The following is a 10,164-nucleotide window of genomic DNA, read 5'->3' on the forward strand; positions in this document are numbered from 1 at the left end:
GAGGCAGACAAGAACTCAGCTTGAAGCCATTCCTTCTCAAGCCTTCTTTTTTGAAGTGTGAAAGGATCAGAGAGACTGGCACTCGGCGTGTGAATTGAACCTGTGCCCTTAGCCCCTTCCTGATCAACATTCTGCTTCACTGAGGGGAGAGATGGCCATGAATTTAACTGAAGAACCCTTTGAGAAAGGGGTTAAAATTTAAGACACCATTTCTATGGGTTTCTCTCTGCAAAAAGAAGGATCAGTCTTAGAAGTTTCTCCTGACTTCTCTTTGCTTCCAGAGAAGGCCAGCATTCTGCTTAGCTTTCCTTCTAGAAGAGTGCTTTGCCGAACAGGGCACGTGCATAATCATTCGTCGTTGCAAGTATCTGCTGAGTGGGCCAAGGGTGGATGAGGAGTGACAGCGGAAGGGCCGCTCCAGTGGCCAGCGCTTGCTAGCTGGGCTTGGAAGACCAGCTAAGTTCTGAAAGAACATCAGACATACAGCTTCAGATGCTGTTCTCTAACAGAGCTAAGCTTGGGAACCTGAGTAGATTTGCAGTCCCAGAAGTGGAGTAGTTGAATTTCCACCAGAGTGTCAGATCTCAGGCCTGGTTATGGAGCCTCCACAGAGGAGTTTGAAAGCAGGGCGTTAGCCTGAGATGTAGGGCCTGCTGAGGGCACCCAGGTCCTTGCCGCTGGCCACGGCCAGAGCAGCGTGTTGCATTCCGTGCTGGCATGTGCACACGGGGACCTCCGTGTGCATGGGTCTGTACGTGCGGTCTGTTGTCACCTATCTTTTCATGGTACCATGGATGTGTTAGACCACTTGTTACGTTTCCCTTTCGATCTATTACCTACTTTGTAAGACATATTATAATAATTTTTGAAGCTCTGTTTTCATCTTATCTTGTAACAAGAAACAGTATGTTTTGAAAACATTACATAAGATATTTTCCCTTAAAATTCAGTGAATTATGCACATTTGGGAGTTATGGGGAGGGATAGGCTAAACGTTGGGCTTTACAGCTGCAAATCAATTTACAAAAGGCCATGTGAAAGATAATGCTTAATATAATTCAGCTTCCCTTCCATTAACATCTTGAACTATGGTGTAAAGTTTTGTATTTTTATTCTAGAAATATAGCTGACATTAGCATTCAGGTATGCAGTTCAGTTTATCTCTAGTGAAGAGTCTTTTAAAATTAAGTTAAATACAGCACAAAAGACATAGAAAATCAATAATATTTCATTTCTTTTAAGTAAGATCTTTCTATATACATTTGCTTTGGGTACTTATAAATTTCTCCCTTTACAGAAGTATTTTATAATAAATGTCAGTTATAGATTTAACTGTGGCAAAAAAATAGTGCAGGTTTTGTAGTACCTTTAATATATCAGGAAAAAACTGCTTAGCTAAGTAGTAGTGTAGGAAATAGTGGTACAGCCTTCCAAATGATATTTTTTAAATGTAGTGATATTAATGGGAGAACATTGAGGGCCTTAACCTGTCAGATATTGTAGGACTCAGTGTATTGCACGTTAAGATATTTAAGCTTCTTTGCTTATTGGATTACCTATCATAACCCTTTACACGAAATATTTGCAGATGGATGTGAACTTGACTCACAGATGTTTTCTTTTTTGTGTAATTACTCCCATACTCGTTATATGTAAGATTTAGTTACCTTAGCATTATGTTTGTAGTCTAAAGATGTACCTTAGCATTATGTTTGTAGTCTAAAGTTTTAGGTAAAACTGATTTCTAGTGATATTAGCAATCAGTAGAACTGGTTAAAAGTGATTTGTTAAAGTATTAGAAATTGAGTATTAGGAGAATCTCAGTTTTTTAATAGCCATGTATGCATCAGTAAGTTTAAAAGCACCCTCTAGGGGTGTTACTAGGGAAACATTTCCTCTTTTTTTGGAAATAGCTAAGTTCAAATAAATACATATTAATTACTCGTCAGGCTTCTTAGTTTACGAGTGTGTTCACATTGGTGATTCTTGTGGTAGCCATACTGGATAGAATAATATTTTACATTTGTCCTCATCACTGAAGTAAGTATTTTGCTGTTACTCTTAGGGTGGAAGATGTAGGAGGCTAATAAAAGGCATTTCCTAGCTATCAGATTTGTTTCTGCTTATGAGAAATTGAATTTGAGACTAAGAGAGTTAGACAGACAGTTGCAAATTAAGACTTCGGTGTATAATATAGATGATGAAAAATCAGCAGTTAACATCTAAATTAAAATGTGACTGCTTTTTTCTTTTTTAAGCAATACAGAGCATTTGGATTAGTGACCTAGTTACTTTATAGTAGATGAAAATATATAAATGAAATCCAGAAATTCTACTGTTCATTACTACTGGTATAGTACTAAAAGATTAGGAATTGTTCCAGTTGTCAGAAAAACTCTTGATCTTTGCATTCCATTTGATTCTCTTACTGTTTCACCTTCTGAAATGAGTATCAGAATAGTAGTTTAAGAAGGAGGGGCCAAGAAATCTTTATATGTCTGAGAAAAGTTGCCTAAACAGCTCTTTACAGTTTGCAAGTGGTGAGGACATTTGCCTCCTTAATTACTTCTCTATTTTTTTTGTTGTTTATTTTTGAGAGACGGAGAGAGAGACAGAGAGAGAGAGAGAGAGAGCACAAGTGGGTGAAGGGCAAAGAGAGAGGAAGACACAGAATCCAAAGCAGGCTCCAGGCTCTGAGCTGTCAGCACAGAGCCTGACGTGGGGCTCAAACTCATGAACTGCTAGATCATGACCTGAGCTGAAGTTGGACGCTTAACTGACTGAGCCACCCAGGCGTCCCTACTCTATTTTTTTAATGAAAGAGAAAGGTTTATTACATCTAACAGTAACATTTCCTCATAACTTCATTAGATATGACCAATATGGATGTTAAGTTTTCTAATATAAAAAAGTCAGTTTATTTTAGTGATCTAAGATTTCACAATTCTGACATGCTGAGACAATTGATCTTATATAATAGCCTAAAAATTTAAGAATGACTACTAGTTTAAAATTTTTTTTCAGGTCAGAGCACAAAATATACTGTGTAAAAAAATGTTTGTGGTCTTAAGTAGACTCATTAATAATTAACAAACTTGGTAGGACTTTTCTTCTTCTTAATCTTAACAGAAGATGGATTGAGTAGAATCAGACTATTCAACCCTTACCTTAGAGAAAACTGAAGCACTTTTTGCAGCCTTCGAAGTAGGACAAGTATCATTTCCTGCTGTCTACACCTGGTACTTTGTTGGCCCTTGGCCCTTTAGTGTATCCGTAGAGTTTATATGTTTTGACTGTGACTAGAGGAGGTCAGGGCAAATGGGCTTCTTCAGGAAAGACTTATTTGGTCAGATTTTTATTTCAACACTTTATAAAGGGCTTACTAGAAGAAAGTATAATTTTAGGTCAAACAGTTGCCAATTTAAGATTTATTTATTTTATTAGACTTTATTAAACTGCTTACATACATGTGCACATGGAACTATACTTATAAAATATTTTTATTTTATTTTCTACTCCTAGGTATACATTATTTTCCAGAGTAGGACCAAGAACACAATTTTTTTTGTTTTGAGTTGCTATGTTCTTTTGAGTTGAGGGAGTTGTTAATATTGAGTTTGTGCAATTTGAAGGAAATGCATTTTAAACTACTTTTTCCTATGTTACGTACATACTAAAAGTACGGCATGTTTTTCTTGGTGTTTGGAAAACAGTAGTGAAGAACACAAAGTCCCTGCTTTCAAGTTTTCCCATTTGAGTAGGTAGTCACAGGAAGTATTCATTTAAGCTAATAAATAAGGTAATTTCAGATTGTGATAAGTATAGTGAAGAAACCAAAATAGGTAGTGGTTGTAGGAGGGAGACCGGGAGGACTTTAATAGGCAAATAATAAAGGGAGGGCTTATCGAACGTTCTGGGAGAAGCACTGTCTTGTGTCTAGAGGAAGCAGGCGCAAAGGTTCTTATACCAGAATGAGCTTGCTGTGTTTGGTGGTTGCAAAGAAGGCTGATGTGGCTGTCACTATACTAAATGGGGGAATGACAGTTGCTGAGTTGGGCACATTGGCTGGGCTAGATCATTTGGGGCCTTAATAGGTGAAGAGTTTGGGTTTTCAGTACTTACAGACGGGAATCATTGAGAAGGACATGATCTGATTTATGCTTTTCAAAGACTGCTCTGGCCTCTGCATGTAGAACAGATTGTAGAGGGGCAGGAAAGTCAACAGAGAAATCATTTGGAATCTACTGCTGCGGTCCAGGGGACAGGGTGATGGCAGCTTGGACCAGAGTGGTAGCCCTGGAGGTTCGGAAGAGAGGACGGATTTGTGATAGCTCCATAATATCCCCAAAGCAGGAAATCTGCCGGTCCTTTGCCTTCTTCACCTAAATCCTGTGGTTTCTGATAATTGTGGCGGCTTTGAATCTCACTATATTGTATCAAAGGAAAGAATTGGCTCCCAGGGCACAGAAATGAGTTAATTTACAGCACAGATACCACACCAAACAGATTTTGTTTTATTAAATCTGGCAAGTTTCAGTAAGCATTCATTTGATTTTCTTTAAATGTAACATTTTGGGGACACCTGGCTGGCTCAGTCAATAGAATGTGCAACTCTTGATCTTGAGGTTGTGAGTTTGAGCCCCATGTTGGGTGTGGAGATTACTTAAAAATCTTTAAAAAAAAATAAATGTAACATTTTGTTGTTGCAGGAAATGTTTTCATATTTGTCCAGCCAACTAAAGAAGCTGTCAGAAACCTACAATGAAAGACTGTTGCATACACCTCACAATCCCATATCTTTAGGTAATATATTTTTCTTAAGAAAAAAAAAAATCAGTGCTTCATAACCATCCTCAGCAGGGACCTGGTATTTCTAGAAAGAGTATGAATTCTTTCTGGTTACAATGATATTTCTAAATTCATTACATTATTAATTTGTAAATTGAAAAGGTTTAGTTAGCCTTTAGAAATGCTTTAATGTATTCCTGAGATGAAAAACCATACACTGGAAAGAATCCAAATCAATATTAGAATATACAGAAAAAGATACTTTGACTCCTGCTTCTAACCAAAATAATTTAGTCACTAGTAAGAACTCTATAAAAATGTTCACCATTTAACAAAACACCGTAATATTAAAAATTAAATCTATATTGTTTTTAATGCTGTGATTGTTTTCCTGATTGTCTTTATGTTAGAGAACTCCACATATTTATGATAATTTCCTTTGTAAAAGGACTATATATTTTTGTTATGTAGTACAAAGGCTACTAACAGGTTAATATGAACGTTGACTTTTATGCATTTAGCTTTTAAGCTTCATAATTCTCCCTTTTGCAAATATATATATAGTGGAATGTTTCATATTTCATGCATATCTGAGGAAAGTTAGGAAACAATCATTTGTAACTGAAGCCTTTTGCAGGAGTTGGCTTCCATGAAAAATATATAATATATATTAAATATTTAAAAATATATTAAATATATATATTAATATATAACAAATTATATATGCCACCAATATATAATAAAACCCATCCCATTTAGTCCTTTGCTGGTTTATATTACAGAAGATGATATGGTATGATTTTGAATCACAACTCTGCTATGTACTAACCTCTCACCTCCTTTCCCCTATCTATGTAAAATAGAGACAGTGATCCCTCACATGCAAAATTGTTAAAGAATGGTTGAGATTGTAAAGTATCTAGTGTGGGAAGTCAAGTCCTCAGGAAATAGTAGCTAGTAGTGGTGGTGAGAACATAGTTTACTCATGTAACCTCAGAAAGATTATTCTCATTTATATATGCAGAAGTTGATCTTACATAACCTTATGTATGTGCTGAAAATATCCCACATTCCCATTTTATAAGTTCTTAAAACATGGTTGAATTTGAATAAACTGCCATATTGATCATGTCATCGTTCCATCTATTTAATTGGAATGTTCACTCTTCAGAAGGGTGATCCGGAAATTCTGTTCTGATTCTGAGTATGTTCGTTTACATTAACAAATTTTTGTCTGCATTTATTAAGATTTATTAAGTGCATTAACGTGAAATCATGCCCCTTGACAATGAATAAAAAGTAATATCTCCATGCCAGTTACAAAAAGACGAAGAATGTAGGATTCCTTTTGTATGAGGTACTTAGAGTAGTCAGAATCCTAGAGACAGAAAATGGAATGGTGGCTGCTGGGGGTCTGGAGGGGAGGGGAGAATGGAGGTACAGTGTCCCAGCCTCGCAAGATGGAAGGAGTGACGAGGATGGGTGGTGGGGATGGTTGCACAACAGTGTGGGTGTGTTCAACACCGCGGAGCTGAACACTCAAAAATGGTTAAGATGATAACATTTTATGTTATGTGTCCTTTAACAGACACACACGCACACACACCTAAGTCAGGTCTCCCTCATTAAGTACTTTTTTTCTGAGTGATTGTGTGCTGGTGAACCAAAGTACACTGGGATCCTTTGTTCTCTTTCAGCCATGACACTTAAGACACTAGGTGACGACGAAGACAAAGCTGTCACTCAGCTTGGCTCAATGCTGTTCACCAGACAGGTGTCTGGAGCCAGGTGAGTGTGTCTGAAAGAGGCTGGATTTATTTGGCTTTTCCAAGCTGCCTGTAGAAAAGTACCTTTCCTTAACAACAGTCCCCCGTGTATATGCTGAGGTGCATCTGAGGATTCGTCATGAGTGAAAGGATGAAGAGATGGAAAATGTGTGGTGCTATGAAAGCTCGCCTGTGGAAGGCCCACGCCGGAAACAGCCTCAGGGGGATCGGGATCTTGTCTGTTTCCTAGAGCTACAGAAACAAAGTTACATCGCCTGTCTCTATATGTTTTTACCTTTATTTTCCTTTGTTAGATAATCTTCAGTGGTGTCACGTCAGGGTATTAGAGATAAGTCATCTTCATTACTAAATTTAGATGAAAACATTTTTAAGGAGAAGCCCATTTCCTGAACTAAAAAGGTTATGCAATTCTTGTCTAAGTGCTACCTTTGAAAAGTGTACTTTTTTCTCTTATAGATACACGGCTTAAAAATGAATTTCATTTTTCATTTTATATTTGATGAGGTCAGAGAAAAATGACTTGAAAAGAAATATCTTGCCCTAAGTACTCTTCTTTACATGCTTCTATGAAAGCATTTCTCTCTTGACTACCAGAGATTAGAGATTTCACATCAAAGGACAACTTTTTAAGAGAGAAAAACTTAGATTAATTCAGCTTTTACCTTGATGAACTCTGTCTATACACAGCATAGTTTTGACACTTCTAAAGTGGTTTTCTTAGCCTTGCTTTTAGTGTCGCCAGTATTTGTCTTTTTGTTTAGATTGACCTTAATTGACTTATTTTTTTGAAAGAAATACTGGTAGAAATCTGCTTATATCAAGTTCACTAATGAAATCTAGCTTAAGAAATGCACGTGCCATTGCTGAATATACCGATTGCTGACCACCATCCACTGTGAGTGGGTGCATAGTTTTTTCTGGATCTTTGCTTTACAGCTCTCCATTGCACAGCACAGATCATATGGGTGTGATTTTAGTTTGTTGATTTTTTGAGGCAATACACAATTAACCAAAGTGGTTTGACTTACAAATTTCAGTATTTCATTAAGGTAGGTATATGTGAAGTCAGATTCCATAGTTGGTACCAAGACAGAAATCATTTTCTTTTTTCTCTTTGAAGAAGGTACAAAGGTATTTGCAGGTATTAAAGAGGTTATGGCTCTTTAATAGAAGATGAGTGAGCAGTAGTCTCCAGGCAGTACTTTTCTATGTAAAATAGCAACGTATTGCATAATTTTATTTTAAGGCTGCCACAGTGTATTTTCATAGGTCATGATTTATGACTGTTTTTAAACTTCTCAATAAGTAGATACAAGGCTTAGTAACACAGATATCTTTTGTTTATGAGTGATATTCTGTTAGCATCACCAGACATATTAAATTGCTAAATCTTTTCTCTTTCAGGGTTGTGCCTCTTGGGACTGTGCAAACCGTGAGTGGCTACACTTTCCAAGGCTTTATGTCGCATACAAATAATTATCCTTGTGCTTACCTAAATGCTGCCGCAGCCATTGGAATGAAGACACAGGATGTGGACTTGTTCATAAAGAGACTTGACAAGTGTTTAAAGGCAGTAAGGAAAGAACAAAATAAAGAGAGTCATGTGTCTGGAGTTGACAATTATGACAGAACTGAAAATGTGGATATTGAAGAAATGGCTTTAAAACTAGATAATGTGCTTCTTGACACATACCAGAATTCTTCATGACATGTGAGAGGTTTCTCTTTGATAATTTGAAAGAAGTGACGAGGCTGCAGTACAAATAAGCGGTTTAAAGACAAGACTTTAGGTTTTTGAATTGAGAATTTCGTGGAGAATGTTTGGTGGAGAACTAGAATGTGATCGGAGCTAGTCGCTGTTGACTGTTAGTTTTTTTACTCTTAGACCGCCTCAGTCATTATGATCCTTAACAGATAATACACAATTAACATTTTCCTAATTGTTATCCTATTTGTCAGTTACGCATTAGGATTCCGATAATTCTTACAGGACAGTAAAATTACTTCTTGATTGCTTTCGAAATGTGTAGACTGCTTCCTTCTAACCATTCTCTACCATTCACACACAGATTACTTATGTTTCTGGTCACACGAGAAGGTAGAAAGATTTGATGCTACTATTTACAAGACGTTGATGTGTCTAAGTCACAGTATGCCTGCGAAATGGACATTGCCCAGGGAAGCAGAGTCAAGCTTTAGTTTGCACTCGGTAACAATGTCTCTCCACTGGGGATGATTTGCTTATATCTAAGCAACATCTGGGGACATTTTTGGTTGTCACAACTTGTGGAGTGCAGTCGACATCCAGGGGTTGAGGCCGGGGGTGTACCGTCAACACCATACAATGGACAAGACAGCGTCTCCAGACAGAGAATTATCCAGCCCCGAATCTCAGTAGTACTGAGGTCAAGAAATCCTACTCGAAAGTAAACGAACTCCTCAAGTAAAGAAGTTTGCCATAGCAACTTTAATTATTCAGTAGTGCTTCAAAGAAGAAAGCTCTATAAATGTTATCAAATTATACAGTGTTAGACTCTTTTTTTAAAGCGTATTTATTTATTTTGAGAGAGAAAGAGAGAAAGCATGAGTGTAGGACGGGCAGAGAGAGAGAGGGAGAGAGAGAGAATCCCAAGTAGGCTCCAAGCTGTCAGTGCAAAGCCCAACAGGGGCTTGAAGCCACAAACTGTGAGATCGTGACCTGAGCTGAGGTCAAGAGCCAGATGCTTAGCTGACTGAGCCACCCAGGCACCTGTACGGTGTCAGACTCGTAAGCAATAACCAGGGTTACCGGTTGTAAACATGAGATTATATGGCACTTGTTCATTTCCCCATTTGGGCAAGTGAAACTTTATTCCACTGTTTCTGCTTTAAGCGGCCTTTGTATGTTGTTTATTTCGTTCAGGTGTTGTACACAGCCATTATCAGGAGCGGTTAACCTGGGAATCTGGGGACGTATTTTTGCTGGGGAGATGAAAATGTTGTAGGAGGATAAACAGGTGTGTTCTCCCCTCCCTGCCCACACGCTCAGTTTCTGAGTCTGCTATTCCAGACTTACCGGCTATCACAGTTACTTGTGTTGTTTATTGTTAAGAACTAGACTATGGTCTCAAAGCCCGAGGGATTAGTGAAGTCTCCGAACACCAAAATGCCAAAGCCATGTTTCTCAAGACCTGCCCTGTGGAGCCGTGTTCCTAGGAGGTGCTCACGGGGATAAATGTTCAGAGGCAGATAATCTGGGGCCCTTGCAAACCTGCCTCTCGGCACATGAAAGGCTCAAAGAATCGGTTGGAAACCAGCTTGAGTGTGTCCTTATCCGAAGATGAAACCCCTATTTTCAGCTAGACGCCTACTGACATCCCACTGAACGTGCTTTTGAGAACACTGCAGTCGAGAATGCTGCCTTTGTTTCCGGGTTGTCTTCTTCCCTGTTGATTTGGTAGAGTGTAAACTGCGGTAAACACGAGCTCAGAGGGACGCCACTCCCATCAACGCGGAAGTTAAAGTACTTTGACGCTAGCTTGACAACCTTGGAAGTCAAGGCTGTGGAGATAAAGTACTCAATTATAAATATTGTAAAGGTTACTTTTAA

At 38.1% G+C, this 10,164-nt stretch overlaps 1 protein-coding gene across 1 annotated transcript in view; it reads left to right on the forward strand.

Annotated features, from left to right (window-relative positions):
- The window catches only part of SEPSECS (Sep (O-phosphoserine) tRNA:Sec (selenocysteine) tRNA synthase), a 33,815-nt gene extending 25,217 nt beyond the window's left edge, over positions 1-8,598 (forward strand). Inside the window, exons 9-11 of the mRNA XM_042984840.1 lie at positions 4,710-4,803; positions 6,486-6,576; positions 7,980-8,598. Coding sequence (XP_042840774.1) covers positions 4,710-4,803; positions 6,486-6,576; positions 7,980-8,283 — 489 coding nt within the window. The 3' untranslated portion in view covers positions 8,284-8,598. The remainder of the gene's footprint in view (positions 1-4,709; positions 4,804-6,485; positions 6,577-7,979) is intronic.
- Positions 8,599-10,164: the final 1,566 nt, after the last annotated feature.

The sequence above is a fragment of the Panthera tigris genome, chromosome B1 (assembly GCF_018350195.1).
Source record: "Panthera tigris isolate Pti1 chromosome B1, P.tigris_Pti1_mat1.1, whole genome shotgun sequence".
NCBI lineage: Eukaryota > Metazoa > Chordata > Mammalia > Carnivora > Felidae > Panthera > Panthera tigris.